This window comes from Gigantopelta aegis, chromosome 3 (genome assembly GCF_016097555.1).
Source record: "Gigantopelta aegis isolate Gae_Host chromosome 3, Gae_host_genome, whole genome shotgun sequence".
NCBI classification, from domain to species: domain Eukaryota; kingdom Metazoa; phylum Mollusca; class Gastropoda; order Neomphalida; family Peltospiridae; genus Gigantopelta; species Gigantopelta aegis.
Genome location: NC_054701.1, coordinates 53,783,547 through 53,801,383, shown reverse-complemented (window position 1 = coordinate 53,801,383; position 17,837 = coordinate 53,783,547). Strand labels below are relative to the sequence as shown.

General features: G+C 37.1%; 1 protein-coding gene across 1 annotated transcript in view; it reads right to left on the bottom strand.

Annotated features, from left to right (window-relative positions):
- LOC121368241 (kelch-like protein 10) overlaps positions 1-14,097 on the bottom strand; it is a 37,700-nt gene extending 23,603 nt beyond the window's left edge. Inside the window, exon 1 of the mRNA XM_041492882.1 lies at positions 12,571-14,097. Coding sequence (XP_041348816.1) covers positions 12,571-13,843 — 1,273 coding nt within the window. The 5' untranslated portion in view covers positions 13,844-14,097. The remainder of the gene's footprint in view (positions 1-12,570) is intronic.
- Between the last annotated feature and the right edge of the window lie 3,740 nt (positions 14,098-17,837).

Below are 17,837 nucleotides of genomic sequence, written 5' to 3'. Positions count from 1 at the left end.
TCGCCTTCAAATGTCGGATGAGATACATATTTGTAACTATTATTTATCACCGTTGAATAAACAAATAACAAACACACTGGTAGTCTGTATTTATAAATATTTATTAATTTAAAAAATCGTTCTTTATTATGCTGTTGTAGAATCTTTTGCGACATATTGACAACGTTGAGAAAAGAATGAAAGTGCATGAAGCACAGGCGGAGGCCCTTTACCTTTTATTGTTGTAATCACTACATTACATTGATCTCTCCTGTATTTCAAGTTAAAAACAAAATATGCGACGCTCATGCGTAGAGTAGCGATTAAAATGATTAAAGTAAACCGGCGAGGCCGAATAGGCTCACCAATTGATTGGTGTTTCATGCAAGGTTCATTCAGCTCACGATTATCGTAGTACTATTATCTGTACTAGAAAGATAATTACCGATAGGTGCTAAATATAAACAACATGAGAAGCCGGCATATGATCTAGGATTAATTCGTCCACTTCCGAATTTATATTAACTTACTTTGTGACTGACGTGAAAGGGTCAATGAAAAATTCGTAAATAAATATAAATTATTTTTTGTATTTCTTCGGATAGACTTAGTTGTTCGAGCTATATATGTTTAATTTTACAGTTCGGACAAATAAACTGGTTCGAGAGAAACCTTCTGTTCGACCCTAGGGGTATTCGACCAATCAGCACCAAAATAAAAGGGTTTAATAGAGAAAAAAATCGGGACATTGTTCTTGGTTCGAGAATACCGGTAGGTTCGACCGTTGGGCGTTCGAGCCAATGAGATTCTATATATATATATACACTGTATATACAGACTATTTACATGTACACAATGTTCATGTTTAAAACATATACTGCATTCAAAAAAACTCTCTCATCCACTCACCTACTCACCCCCCCCCCCCCCCCCCACCACCACCACCACCCACCCACACACACACACACAAATATCCATGTACATCAGTTTTCATACATGTCGGTAATTAGTATTAATTATTTCTGGGAGCAAGAAAGAAGAGAAAGAAGAAAGGGGGAAAACGAAATATCACAAGTGAAAGAAAAGAATAACGGGTTGCAAATATTATCTTTTAATGTTTGTCTCTAACCCAGTATGTTAAACTACAGTTGAAAAATTTCATGTAAAATTGTTAATAAATAAATTATACCATTTCTTCTAATATGTTTCAAAATATTCGTATTCACAGTTTTTAAGCAGAATACACCTTTGAATTTCTAATTTGTTTTTAATTGTCCGTTGTAATAATCGTAAGTTCAATTTTTGTTTTTGCATTTTTATAGAATAAATATAATATTTTATATTAATAATCATCCAATTTACTACACTGCTGTTTTGTTCATTAGGCAAACCTAAGATAACTATATGTTTATCAAAAGTAATATGTTCACCCATAGTATTTGTTATTCAATTTGCAATAGATTTCCATAGGTTTTTTTTAACAAAATGACAATCATAGAATAAGTGTTCCATTGTCTCTGGCAGCAGATTACAGAAAGTACATTTATTGGTATCTATATAGTGAATAGTATATAAAAAATGGTTAGTTGCGAGTATTCGATGCAATATTCTGTACTGAAACCACCGCAAAGTTGTATCTCTAGTACATTGAAAGGGTATGCTATGCGACTTGAGTAGCTTCGTAGGAGACTTTTAATCTTTGGCAACTAACATATACATATTTCGAATTAGATGGTATAATGGCCGTAGAAAACGGTCCGCTGAAATTTACAGCGGTATGGTTCAAATTAAAAAGCAGTGCAACAACTTGGACAAAGTCTCTGCGACTTGTATCCGAGGGTTTTCCTAACGCCAGATTAAAAGACTATCTCGTAAAAAGTATAAACAAAACATTTGACAGATTCCATAGGTTATGGCATCGACAGGTTATGGCATCGATCGATATATATATTTGAGAGAGAGAGAGAGAGAGAGAGAGAGAGAGAGAGAGAGAGAGAGAGAGAGAGAGAGAGAGAGAGAGAGAGAGAGAGAGAGAGAGAATATATACACATATATACACACACGCACATATATATATATATAGTCAAACCTGTCTTAAGCGGCCACACAAGGGAGTAGATAAACGTGGCCGCTTAAGACAGGTGGCCGCTGAGTACAGGTTGCCACATATATAGTCTTTAAAACATTTGTTGTTGTTTCTTGTTTTACCGTTTGTACTGCTAATTAACGGATGTGTGCTTCATAGTTGACTATAAATCAACTTCAGAAATAATGCAAATAGAATATATTAAATTAACCGTTCTCCACAAGTTTGTTTTCTTTTTCCATTTAATTATTTAATTCCGACTTCATGCGATGTATTGTCATAGTAAGTGAATCTACAAATGTCAAGCGTAGCCTGCCCAGAGGCAATTAGATGCATGTCAGATTCATACTTCCTTAATTGATACACAGTGGAGATGTCGGGACTGAATGGGTACTAGTATTCCTGAAGGTGTGAAGATCGGTTATTTGCTGCACCTTATCGCTGTTGTTAAAATATCCCGTTTATATAAGAGTAAAACCTAACTGTGGCTGCTTAATGCAGGTATTTTAGCGATTCGGGCTCCGGTTTAGGTGGCCGCTGGCCGCGTTACACAGGTGGCCGCTTATTACAGGTGCATTTACATTATAAATCGTTTGGGAGGAACAAAGTGGCCGCTTAAGGCAGGTGACCGCTGAGTACAGGTGGCCGCTAGGACAGGTTTGACTGTGTGTATATATATATATATATATATATATATATATATATATATATATATATATATATATATATATATATATACTGAACAAAAAAAGAAACTTCCGATTTGTACATATAGTATTTGTTGTGTTAAAGAATTCATTGTGTTATGAAATTATATAGGTAGTATTAGCCTTGAGCTGTATTATCAGGATTCATGAATTTTATCGATTATTTTTGCACTGTTAATCGTCGACAACGTGAAATTCAATTTGCACGTGCATCCATGGTTCGACATGTACCGTGTAGTATTCGGTCAATTTGTTTTACTTGTCTTACTGACATTGTTGTCAAGTGAACGAAAACGCTTCAAAATTTGTAAAAAAAATTAACGTTTTTTACATTGTAGCATTTTTAGTGTGCCAAGAATACCCAATAATTTACGCGAACGGGCGATTGGCATGCTTGATGCTGGCATGTCGACAGAAGACGTTGCAAGGCATGTTGGGAGTTCTAGTCGAGCGATACGAAATCTTCGCGTAAGATTTCGAACGACAGGAAGCACCAACGACTTGCCACGCCGTGGACGTCCGCGAGTTACAACGCGTGGTCAAGACCGCTATATCATGAACACGCATTTGCGCAATCGATTCCAAACTGCCACTGCTACTGCTGCTAACACACATGGGCTTCATAATAACCGAATCAGTGGGCAAACTGTTCGTAATCGTCTGCGGGAGAACGGTTTACATGCACGACGTCCTTACGTCGGATGCGTTTTAACGCAACGTCATCGTCTAAATCGTCTTAATTGGGCACGTGTACACACTCGTTGGATACGGCGACGCTGGAATACCGTTCTTTTTTCGGATGAATCCAGATTTTCTTTACAACGTGATGATGGCAGGGTGCGCGTCTACCGTAGGAGAAATGAACGCTATGCTGACTGTTGTGTTCTTGAACGAGATCGTTTCGGGGGTGGGGGTTCTGTCATGGTCTGGGCAGCAATTGCCCATGGTTATCGTTCACCACTAGTCGTCACCGATGGCAATTTAAATGCTGAACGTTACTGCGATGACATTCTCGCTCATCACGTCATTCCTCTATTCCATAACAACGCCAACATCTCGATTTTTCAGCATGGTAATGCCACCTCTCATACAGCTAGAGACACTGTAAATTTTCTTAGGACAAATAACATTGATTTCATTGATGACTGGCCCGCTAAAAGTCCTGATCTCAACCCCATCGAGCATGTCTGGGATAGTCCCAACCCACCCGCTAACGTCAACGAACTTCGTCAAGCGCTCATTCAGGAATGGAACAATATTCCACAGGCATAAATCAACACTTTAGTCAATTCTATGCGCCTGCGATGCACTGCAGTGGTCAATTCAAGAGGTGGTCATACCCGTTATTAAGTGGGTGTTTTTATTTTTAACCCCTACCACACTTGGTCAAAATTTCTCCCAGTTTCTGTTAACCTATGGCAATGATTTTTGCACCAAACGATGCATCATGGAACACTCTTTAAACGCATATACAACAATTATTCCCCCGGTTTGTTTTCATCAAGTTATGTTCAAGCAAAGTTAGCGGAAGTTTCTTATTTTGTTCAGTATATATATATATATATATATATATATATATATATATATATATATATATATATATATTATATATCAGAAGGTGTTTTGCTGCATTTTTCTTAGTGTCTATCTAATTGGGAAAAGTTAAAAAAAAAAAAAAAAAATTTATGCTGTTACATGTATATCCATAAAGTGGGAATTTAAAAAAGGGGGATTTGGGGGGTGGGGGGGGGGGTTTGAAGGCAGGTGCCGTTCTGTTTACCCATACACACGTTTTTATACAGTGTCAACATGAACGCATTGAGTATTATACAAAATATATTTATTTTCTTTACTGTTAATGTGTTTTCCACCATATCTAAGTATATAAAATACTAGACGGACCTGTGTAGGAACGTCCTGTACAGAGCCGTCATCACTCTATATATATTTATATATTATTATTATTATTATTATTATTATTATTATTATTATTATTTAAGGAGTGTCTGTTATTTCTTTTACGTTCATCGGGGTATGAACAAAATAAATCATCCGTAAACTGTGTGAATCGGCGAAGCCGTTCTCACATAAGTTTGCGGATGATTTTTTTGTTCATACCTAGATGAACGTAAAAGTAATAACAGACAATACTTATAATTAAATTTGAAACATACTGAGTAATAACAACATATATATATATATATATATATATATATATATATACAAAGAAAAAAAGTTAAGCATCCCTAGATGTAATTAGTACTGAAATTGCCCCATTGGTAAAAACTGCAAATTATGTGACGAATATGTCAAGTATGGTGTTCTATCGAAATAATAGGTGAGTACAATAACAACTGTGACGTCCTACAACAGAACGACATGCACGTCCATCATGCCATCCATGCTTTGCTCAAAAGGCAGTATCAATACACTGCTAATGTTGTCATTTAACATCACTGTCTTGCATCGTTGAATATGTGTCGACGGTTATCAGAGGCCCAAAGATGGCGTATTATTGGTATGCATGCGACCGGTATGACCTTCAAAAATATAGGATGTCCAAAAAAACTGGGGTATCATTACACCATAATTAGCAGACTGATACGAAAACACGGGCATACCAATGCTGTAAAGGATCTCCCACGGTCAGGGAGACCGCGCCTGACGTCACAGCGCGAGGGCGCGGGGCCCTGCTTCGGCTCGTACGTCGTCATCCCGTTTCTATGTCTCCTGTTCTGAAGAGCCAATGGTTACCCAATAGACGGGTGTCAGCCAGAACAGTGAGGAATCGTCTGAAATTTGCGGGATTGAAGGCCAGAAGGGTCATCAAGCGTCACTTTCTTGCTGATCATCATGAGAGACGCCGTTTAGCGTGGTGTTTGGCCCAGAGGTTGAAATCTTAGGTCCTGGTGAAGAGTCCATTGGTCCGACGAAAGCTGGTTCCTGCTCCATGTCACAGATGGCCGACTGAGAGTTTGGAGACATAAAAATGCTGCCTACACACCCAGGAACATACGATCTATGACCTCGTATGGTGGAGGTTCAGTAATGGTTTGGGGTTGCCTATCACATGATTGTAAGCTGGATCTTGTCACCATCCAATGCAACCTCAGTGGTGATTGGTACATTCGTAACGTCCTGCAACCAGTTGTTGTGCCGCATTTTGACAACCATCTACTCGCCACCAGACTTCTGTACATGGATGACAAAGCTAGGCCACATCGTTCCTGAGCAGTAACAGCTTTACTCCAAACTGAAGCTGTGATGACCCTGCCCTGGCCGGCCACGAGTCCTGACCTAAACCCGCTAGAGCATGTTTGGGACATCTTGGGGTGTCGAGTACAGGCACTGACCCCACCTGTACAGACTCTGGCACAATTAGAGGCAGCTCTTCATCAAGAATGGCAGTAGTTGCCCATGCAGCAGATCAGACGACTTACTGGAGGGATGAGACGAAGGGTGGAAGTTGTCATCTGGGCACGTGGCGGGTTTACCCGCTATTGATGATTTGTGTCATGAATGTCATCTGTGAACTTCAAATGACATTTTTCATCAGCAGTCATGATGTTGACCCGTGTTTCTAACTCTGCACCTCCATACTTATTGTGCCTCAGTTTTTGGCTCAAATACAACATACTGGAATTCTTCTCAGAATCATGATTAAAATTTCAAAACTGGATACACTTGTTATGTTTTCTTACTGTCAAAGATGTATTCTTGCAAAACACATTTGTTTTTCAGAGGTTATGTTATTAGGCTTTCAACGCCAAACCTCGTAAGACAAGTCATTGTGAAAAATATAGGGGGTACTTAACTTGTTTCTTTGTGTATATATATATTCTATTGAGTATTGTCCGAAATATACATATATTTTCTGTATATACAAAATATATTTTTATTTTATTTTATTTACTGTTTACTACCATATCTAAGTAGAGAATACTAGACCGCCCTGTATAGGAATGTTCTGTACAGAGCTGTCCTGACTACATATATTTTTTTTATATTTACACACGCACACGTTATATATTTTATTGAGTATAATCCGAAATATACATATATTTTCTTTATATACAAAATATATATTTATTTTCTTTACTGTTAATGTGTTTTCCACCATATCTAAGTATACTAGACCGCCCTGTGTAGGAACGTCCTGTACAGAACCGGTACGGTTTTGGTCCCTTATGCGTTCACTGGCTTCCCTCCTACAAAATGTGCCGAACAAACCCTCGTACTTAGAGTAACATTAAAATAGTTTTCTACGTGAAACGATTACCCACAAACGTTTCCGATATCCACTGGCTGGATATCGATGGAAGGATAACGAATTTCCCGGAACAGTTAATAATTGAACAATGGTCGTAGCCTCCCTCTTGAAAAGTATTCCATAAACAAGCAACATGGCAGACGGCAGAAAATTGCATGTATTTTTTACTATGCAATATCAGCAAAGTCAATTTTTATATTGATGTTGATCATCACTTTGTTTTTCCATTACCATAGTTTGACACCCAATAGCCGATGTATTTTTCGTGCTGGGGTGTTGTTAAACATCCATTCATTCATTTCTCAGCAACGTCGATATCGGCGACATCGTTGCAGCCTCGTATGTGGAATCTGTGTCACTGTAGTGGGTATGTTACGATTTTTGTCTGGACAAAATTGGGAGGAAATCTAACGATAATTAAAGGTAGGAGAGTAATTTATCGTAGTCGTTAACAATTTAGTTCGAACTTTAAATAGGCCTAATAGTAACAAAAAACAAATAACGAGTGAGCAGCATTAAGATCGACGATAGTCAGTCTTCGCACCATTGTTTTGGTTTCGTACACAATAAATAAAACATATCCAACGGTAATTTGTGTTTATGATATATTTGACAAAAGTTTCTTTTATTTCTTTTAAAAAACCCCTTAAAATTAATATTTTGTTCATGAAAAATAAAAACAAAGAAAAATAAAAACATAGATAGACCTGTAAACAGCGTTGTCTGCTTGTTACATAATTTGGACAGGGGTCAAGGTTAATAGACCAGTTTTTATTTCAATGTGGCGAAGCATTGTAATACAGGTGATGCGCCAGTTCCGGATCACTTCAAACAAAATTGTGAATTATGTCAAAATGTGCGCGTATAACTTTAAAAGAAATTCTCGGTAATAAAGACAATCAACCATGTAAATAAACAGTGATATAAAACAGGGACGACACAGTGTAAAACAAATAGTGGTACGGATCGTGGCTGCCAGACTCGCCTTTTAAACTACTTGTAAGGACATTTTCACAGATATGATACCCCCCCCCCCCCCACACACACACACACGTGGTACGGCTCTTTGAAAAGTAGTATGGCCGCCCCTGAATAATAATAAAAAAATATATTATTACTACTACTACTACTAGGCTACTACTACTACTACTACTACTACTACTACTACTACTACTACTACTACTATTATATTCATGACTTTTAAAAGTAACATTTTCTTTGTGAAAGGAACAAAGGCTTGAAAATTCAGCACCTTTTATTGGAAATGGAGAGAAATGACATATCAGCAAGATATCAACTTTGGGACTGTGTTTAGTATTTATCATAATATTAAAATTAAGCAAGTAATTTTGAAGCAGGACGGTTAGACCACTAGTTAATATAATGATAAATATTAATATAGTGATACACACTAGACAGTCAAAAAGTCGAATTATTATTATTATTATTAATTCCTTCATTGGGATGCCCTTTTAACGTGTTGTTCCATTTGTCCTTTTCCGGTTAGTCCCCCACACCCGCAAAATATTTCCTGGATCTGCTCCTGAAATGTAGAATTATTTTCAACGACGATCTAAAGACTAGGGCTAGCTCAGATTGATCTTGCGAATACACATATCATTTTCCTGTATCAGAATGCGATTGTACAAAACAAAAATCCCACTGAAAAAATTAATCCACCCTATAGTTCATTGTTCACACTGTTAAAATGAGAAGTCGTATAAGAGATTATAAGAGGGCCCTTCCCACCTCTCCCAAAGTCGAGCAGTCAAGTATGCGAAAAGCACGTGCAGTGGCACATATGCGAAATAGACCACTGACGGTGGCAGGATTTTATAAAGGTCCTCTAAGTTGTCAAACTTGTGCCGATTCTTTTCTTTGTACAGTAAAATGTTTGTTTGGTGTTTTTTTCAATAAATCAAGCAAGTAATGGGGTAGACGGCTCTCACGCTGAGGGGGGTGGGCAACGATACTGAATAGTCTTATGGGGCAAATACAAGACGTGTGCAGCGATTTTAGCAGATATGTGGGGATTAGACTGGCGATCTAACATAGGCCATACGGGCTCCCATTTTTGTAAGTGGGCAGGGCAGACTGATTTTTATCTGAATTAAACGAAAATGGATTTAAAAAAACATTTTATTTATATTAGCATTACTGTTGAATGACTGCAGCTGTATGTGTACGAATGGCAAATTACATGTACAAATATAACGTGAGAGACAAGTGGGACCAACACTTAAAATCGTAGTTTCAGTTTATAAAATAGGCCTACGTGTCTTTACATTATATACATACTGTCATTACAAAAATAATAAAAGAAAAATAGATGGAACTACAACTATTAATAGAATATTTTGTAGAGGACGACTGGCCATGGAACGAAGTACTATGATATGGATCCAACACATGCAGGGTCGAATTATTATGAACTAGTGGTTAAAATGACAAATCCAGAGAGGTTTAAGCATGGGCGTCAATCCGGCTTTAAAAGTGGGGGGGACGTGTTAGTGTTAGTGTGTGTGTGTGTGTGTGTGTGTGTGTGTGTGTGCGTGTGTGTGTGTGTACATTATGTGTGTCTGTGTGTACACATTAGTGGTTAAACTTTTAAACTATGATAAAAGGGATGACTACTTGCCATTTTAAATAAAATAATTAATACAGTAATTAAATTAGTGTTTTTGTTTGTTTGGGTTTTTTGTTTGTTTGTTTGTTGTCGTTGTTGTTGTTGGTGGTGGTGGTGGTGGTGGTGTTGTTGCTTTTGCTAAACGAAAAAGTGGGGGGGGGGGGCATTATATTGATTATCCCCCGGCGTTGAAAAGTGAGGGGGACGCGTCCCCCACCGATCGACGCCTATGGGTTTAAGGGGGACCCCCCCCCCCCCAAAAAAAAAAAAAAAAAAAAAAAAAACAATTATTATTATTACTATTACTGTTATTGTTATTATTATTATTATTATTATTATTATTATTATTATTAAGTAAGAGGGGAAAAGTGGTGGGGAATTTTTTTTACTGTGTTCAACGTTTTTGAGTCTTCAGATAATCTCTGCGTTCATTGCGCCATCTAGCGGCAAATACAACGTAAATACTTCCCTTTTGTGAGTGATCCGCAACTGGCGTATCAAGTGTCCCCTTGATAAGTCGTTTGCATCACTTTTCATAAAACTTGTCATGCCATGGGCGTACATAGGATTTTGAAAAGGGGGGTTCCAAAATAGATTGCAGAGATATTGGGCATATATTTCTATGTTGAGTTTTGAAAAGGAGGGTTCCAAAATAGATTGCAGAGATATTGGGCATATATTTCTATGTTGAGTAAATATAATAATGTCAGATATATTAAATTATAAAAAAAGCGATTCGCCCCCCCCCCCCCCCCTATGTACGCCCATGCATGCACAATCTATATATATTTCCCCTAAATGTACTATAAAATTTCAAAGGATAAAAATAGAAAAACATCAAAAACTTATCTCTCTTGTTAAACGTCTTTTTTTTCTTCTTTTTTTCATGTCGTCTGCTCATCTAAATTTTTAACAGTGGTTATGTATCGGCATCCAAAACAAAACCAAGTCTGTATATTGTTACAGATTTTTTACGTACAATTTCAAGACACATGTATTATTTGTTTGTTGGAATATTTTTAAAATGAAATTTACATTAGAAATGACTAAATATTTAATATACCGACACGACGACAGACTGATCGGTAACTACAGGTAAACCGGAAGTGATCCGGAACTGGCGCATCACCAGTTGAATGACGTCAGTATTCCAATGACGTTACTTTGCATCTCCTAACAATAACCATAAACTGGGTATATGACGTTTCCGTTTTGAGAATGCTGGAAAAATTCAAAAGGCAAAATTGCTATTGAAATGTTTTTTGTTTGAACATTACTAATGCACCTGAATGTGTTTGAAGAAAATCGGATACCCCCTCCCCCCCACACACCTAAAGCATAATCCGTCCCTGTATTATGATAAATACTAAAGAGTCCCAAGATATTTTGCTGTCATTTCTTTCTATTTTTCAAGCCTTTGTTCCTTTCACAAAGAAAATGTGACTTTTAAAAGTCATCAATATAATAATAATAATAATAATAATAATAATTATTATTATTATTATTATTATTATTATTATTATTATTATTATTATTATTATCATTATTATTATTATTATTGATATATACGATAATAAATGAAAACAATTATTTATTATTAGTAATAATAATATTAATTATTATTATTATATACTAGAATGCCAGAAATCAAATATAATTCAACTTGTTGAAAGTACACAACGAAAATAATAAGGATCGCGCACCTTTACTTTTGACACACGCCCCATGTATCTGACGTCATGGGACGCCATCGTTGATTTTCAATCGATTTTAGAAATTGCTAATTAGGGGCGTAATCAGGAGGATGGGAACCCTATGGAGTTGCAAATGATCATAAAATATGTCCGGCAGGATCCACGAATGTGCTGAAAGTGCTAACATGTTGGAAATAGTGTTTTTGAAGGCGTAAGCCTCTATTTTTCGAAAGTGATCCGGAACTGGACAAAGTGATTCGCAACTGGCGCAAGTACGCCAGCTCGAACAACACTGTTTTTGGTGCCAAATGTTTACCTAAATTTACATTTTATATCACTGTTTATTTATATGGTTGATTATCTTTATTACTAAGAATTTCTTTTAAAGTCATACGCGCGCATGTTGACAGAATTCACAATTTTGTTTGAAGTGATCCTGAACTGGCGCATCACCTGTATTGTCCGAACCAAATTGTTAACATCTACGAAAAATTACTCTCCTACCTTTAATTGCCGTTAGATTTCCTCCAAAGTTTGTCCAGACACAAATCTTGAAAAAACCATTACAATGACACAGATTCCACATACCAGATGCTAACCATGTCATCTATATCGACTTCGCTGAGAGCGCATAGGGAAAAAAGCATGTAATTTTGTATCAGCTGCCATTTTGACTTTTTATGGAATATTCTTCAAGAGGGGTGAAAGGATAGGACTTAAATCTAACAACGTCATAACATGTTATGATATAAAAGCAAACGTGATGACGTCATATTATTATTATTTTATTATTATTATTATTATTATTTTAATGATACCACTAGAGATCATCGATTTCATATTAATTGTGCAACATACTTTGGAGGCTTTCACCCCTCTTGAAGAGTATTCCATAAACAAGCAACATGGCAGACGGCAGAAAACTGCATGTATTTTTCCCTATGCAATCTCAGCAAAGACAATATCGGCGACATCGTTGCAGTCTCGTGTGTGGAATCTATATATTTGTAGTGGGTTTTTGTTTTTGCGATTTGTGATTTGTGTCTGGACAAACTTTGGAGGAAATCTAACGGCAATTAAAGGTAGGAGAGTAATGTTTTGTAGTTGTTAACGATTTGGTTCGGACAATAGGGCCTATATTTATTGTGTACAAAGACAAAACAAGGGTGCGAAATGTGACTGTCGTCGACCTTAGAGGCGCTATTTACCATTTAAACCACAAGCTCCTGCATCACTTCTAACTCTCTGCATCGGACAGATCATAATCCATTGGTTGTCGGACGGATTATATCGCTCGGCCGATGAATGCCTCGTTTGGCCATCGAATCCCCCACAGGCATAAACCAAACCATCCAAGGTGGTTCCACTCACATAGCACCGCTTCGAATGCATTGGGGCTATTTCCATCCACAATTTCGAAACACAGTCAAATCGTTTGACAGCATTGAAGTATTTAGAAGGCGCAGAGTATCCCCCAATCACATAAACACACACGCCAAGTGAAACAACGGTGTGATATGCAATATTCTCATCATAATGATGCTGAGTGTTCCGATACCAACGATCCGCTCGAGTGTCATACGTTTCCAGTACTCCACACACACCGTCCACAGACCAACCCCCTACTACGAATATTACTTCGTATGGAACACGGGGTCGAAGCATTGGATTTGAAGGTCCCTGCAACAGCGAGAAGTGTGACTGATGGTTAATTTCACAAAGTTTATAACCCTTCTTAATAAGCTGTTTGAAGTCGGGGCTGCCGAAAATATAGTCATTGGACATGAGATACTGATCAAAAGTTTTTTTCCCTACAAGACCCAGACGAACTGAAGACAAGAGCTTCGTATAATGACATTTTCTCAAATCTATTGAAAAATTAACCCACTGTAAGGCTGCCAAACATGCGTCATCTTCTGTAGGAACATTGAGATCGTCAGCTTCAAGAATCAAACACAAATCATCTACTGAAAGTTGCTGAAATTCACTACTCGTATCAACAATTTGAATAAAATGCTGCATAAGAAAATTCCAGGCTTTAATAAATAGTCGAGGCAGTCCCAAGTACTGTGAAAACTTTAAAATACCTATTACATTTCCGGGTTCCAGATTTCGAATAAGGTACTCACAGCAGTATTTTATGAGTCCTGTGATATGCAGGCGATCAGCAGTGAACAGAAGAGACTCAACATTGTCAGGATTAACAATGGCTTTTCTTGTGTATGAGTACCTGATAATTTCTGCCATATCGGTACCAGTTATTCCAGGGATTTCCACTTCAATTTGTTTTGATTCTTTAAATCCGGATGTAAACAGACCTCGAAAATATGGACTACTGCTCGCCAGGACGGCTCGGTGTGCATACAGCTTTCGTTTTTCGTCACTTATGTTTATAACAATGTCACAAAACAAGCCTTGTTCTCTCATGTCGTTAAGTTCATTGTGAAAATCTCTTACTAACGACTCAATACTTTGCTCCATGTCGTAGTAAGTTCAGCTTAGGTTAATATGATTGCCAGACGTTCTGAAATACATGTGACGTCATTAAAAACTGGTAAAATTACGTCATTATAGCAAATAACCGTCCAGCAAAATTATTGGCAAGGTATAACTTATAAAAGTATACATAGAGAATAACGAGTTAATGAGGTCGGAGCAGACCATAAAAATTAAGGGGAAAAGCTATTATTTCCGTTATTTCAGCCACATTGTACGATGACCTTGAGGTCTAATGAGCGATTTTGTAATGTAGCTATGCGTGTGACGTCACATGAGTGACTTCAAAAGTCAAATCAAGCTATAGTGACAGTCCAGTCAAATTAAGGTTTGACCCGCAACTAATTGCAACAGTAACAATTTTTACGAGAAGTTACTCAGAAAGTGTTTAGAAACAACATATAAAAAGTATTGGAAAATATCGGTGGGGGAACATGCTTAATTTTGCGACCAAACTTTGGCCCGAAAGTATATTTAAAATATGACGTCGTGGGGCATCGTACACATCAAGGGAGATAATAACGTTTTGTCCTTCACATTAAATTGTTGACACTTTCAGTACTATACAAGATTATTTTACTATGTTACATCTTCTGAAAGCTTTTGTTGAGAATTTAAAACTTCATTGTGATAAATTACGTCTAAATGTGCTTATTTTACATCAAAAAATAAAGTTTCATGGCGCATGCTTTCAAATTCGTTTGCGTCGTCACTGCGTTTTGTTTACATTCTAAAACGTTCGATTTATGATAATTCTGAATAATCGATCCAATTATTCAACTCGGACATCAACAATTGTGTACTGATAGCAAATATTTAATAAAAAATATTACAAATATAAACGCAATTTTGTTTTGCTGTTTAAAGAAATATTATAAAGTTGCTCGTTCACAATTTTTAAAACTATGGAAGCCCATATGGATCCATTGCAAATAGAGTGTATTTGCTAACAATGTATTCGCTAGAGACAAAATGACGATTGTTTTTTCTCCATGGATATGTGAAATAGATAAATTGCTCAATAAAATTTGCCATAAATAGATACATATTTTTTTTAAATATATATACTAGCTATCAATAATATAATATTGCAAATGTGTAAAAATAGATTATTTATATTTGTGTATATTTTGTCAGACAATTTGTTTTGTGGCTTTGACGCACGTTTTGTTAGTGTTAATTTTGGGTCATTGACTTATTTTTTTGACTCGTTTCTTTTTCATTTTAATTTCTGGAAATATTTTTATTCTGTGTATAATTCTACTTACCTCGGCTTGTTCCATTTTCATTTTTATTTGATTCCACACTTACACGTTTCAATATTTAATCTAATTTTATTATAATATTAAACCTTGCCTTCACATTCTTGAAAATTTATTTTGCTTGCTTACAGAATGGATATAGTACCGGGTATTTATTATTTATTATAGTAAATATCTACAGAAAATTTACGTGTGCTTTTCAAAAGCATATATTCCGTGAAAAGGATTCTCAACTGAAAGTATTGTCTGTTGGTCGAGCAATACTATAGGTATCTCGTCCTCTTTTACATTTAGCTCCTTTACTGATTTGATTTGTCATTCAACTTCACCATTAATTTAGGTCCAAATGTTTGATCGATATACTCAATAGCCTTGAAACTAGCGCTTCTGCCTCCCAAGGAACTGGTATACCTGGTTTTGTGTCTGGCAGCTTTGTACAGTGTGTTGCAGACCAGAATTCATGTACACTTGATGGAAAGAACACCTTCTACAGAATTGGAATAATAACAGGTGTTAGATCCGGATGACGAAGATTTGTGTCTGTAAACGAATTAATAACACTTGGAGAAAACTGAAATACCTTCGTACTTGTAAGCCAACGTCAAATAGCATGTCAACTATGACATTTGATTTAACTGAAGCATCGTACACCAGTAGATCATATCTTGTCTTCAATGAATTGGCCATTCGGGTTACACATGCCAAGAATGTCTGGACGTACGCAGATGTACCAGAATGGTTTATACTCGGGGATATCATCTGTGACTTTTGTACCGACGATCGACATGAATGCTGGCGATCCTTCGTGTATTTACTCAACGATGGTCTTTGTATCTGATCATTCCTGGCGATAGGGATCAACATCAGTATTAACCTTTGATCAGCCATTGTAGTGGGAAGCAAACACTAGCATCAATAATGAACCTTCAACAAGTCCCCTCTGCGCTATTGTCTTGTGTGACTGGGAGGGTTACATACAGCAATGAGTTTTATTGGCTGCATTGGCCATATAATGAGTGGTTTGGGTCTCCAGCAGATTATACAGAAAGTGTATGCATTTATTACTGCCAATCCAAGAGGAAAGACAGTAAAAATACAATTTGTTCTAGATATTGGCATACACAATTTGCTTGTCTCTCGAACGTTTAAAATTACATTGTCCTATACTGAATTGGGTGACGAGTGCAGTCCTCAAAGTATTGAAGATGAAACCATAGCTGATTCCACAGTTGACATTTCAAACGTAGATATCGAAATATATGCCCAAGTAGAAGACGTGAGGGTAGATGAGGAACAGGAACTATTTTGAAGAAGGCGGCTGTCAGTTCTGTCTTACTCACAAGATGCAAGATCTGGAAAAAGACAACCTAGGAGTATGCTTCATGTTCAAGATAGGTCATCATGTTCTACGGAGACGTGATCGCTTTTGGGCTGGATTTTCCTCCCATGATAACCAATGTTCAACAATGCATGCAGCTGGTCACTTATTAGTGAAGACACAAACCTTCTTATCGTCTTGTACTGCTATGCTGCTATTAAATTAAGCTATACTTTTAGACTAACAATATAAACCAAAGAGTGGGATATCTAGAAAATGAAGATGGTGCTTGGGCAAAAAATATGTCGCTCACTTCTTGTAATAGTTTACAGATTGTGATAAAACATCAAAGCTTGTTTGTACTGAAAAGGGAGAAGTCCTCAAAAACATTTTTGTCTACTATAATTACAAGACTTTAGTTGCATACTTTCTGAAAGAAGATTTAAGCAAAGACATTGCAGTTAAGTATGATTTACACAGCTCACGCAGAAAACAATTTCAGAAATTATCTGTGTACAAGTTCAAACCGTGCCTCCAAATCAAATGCTGTAGCCTATCACAGCAAGCGGGTGTTTTTTCAATATCGACACTGGATTAGCGTAGATGATCATGATGCTGAGTTAGATCCACAGACATGGAGAAACACACAGTATTCACCAAAAACAACTATGCCACCATTGCCTGGAAAGCTGCTTGAGATAATTTTCTGTAGGTGTTTTAAGTTAACATGCGACACAAAACGATGCACGGATATGGAATGTTCCGTCATTTGCGGAGAATGACGCTGTACGAGTGGTTCCAATCCTCCGATTTCAACAGTCGACTACGGTAAACGGTACATAAATGGACTAAAAGTAACCATGAATAAATTAAAAAATAAAGTGAAAATGACATAACAAACAGACTGAAAGTAGCCGCGAATAAACCTAATAATACAGTGACGTATCAAATACACTGGAAATAGCCATGAACAAACTAAAAAATACAGTGACAGTGACGTATTAAATACACTGAAAGTAACCGCGAATAAACTTTTAACAATACAGTGACAGTGACATGTTAAATACACTAAAAGTAGCAATGAATAGACCGAAATTACAGTGATTTGACAAATTCAGACACACACACATACACACACACACACACACACACACACACACACACATGGGCGTCATTTGCAAGGAAAAAGTGGGGGGGGGGAGGGACAATTGGGTTCTAACAATATTTCGTGCGACTAATCGCGAGCGCCCTAGGCGTGAAGTGACTCTAGGGGGGTCTGGGGGCATGCCCCCCCCCCCCCCCCTGAAAATTTTAAAAAATGAAGGTCATTGTGGCTGTCAGAACATTATTTAGAGTAAAGTGGGGGCGGGGGACATCAGATATTCTGTCCCCCCACTGC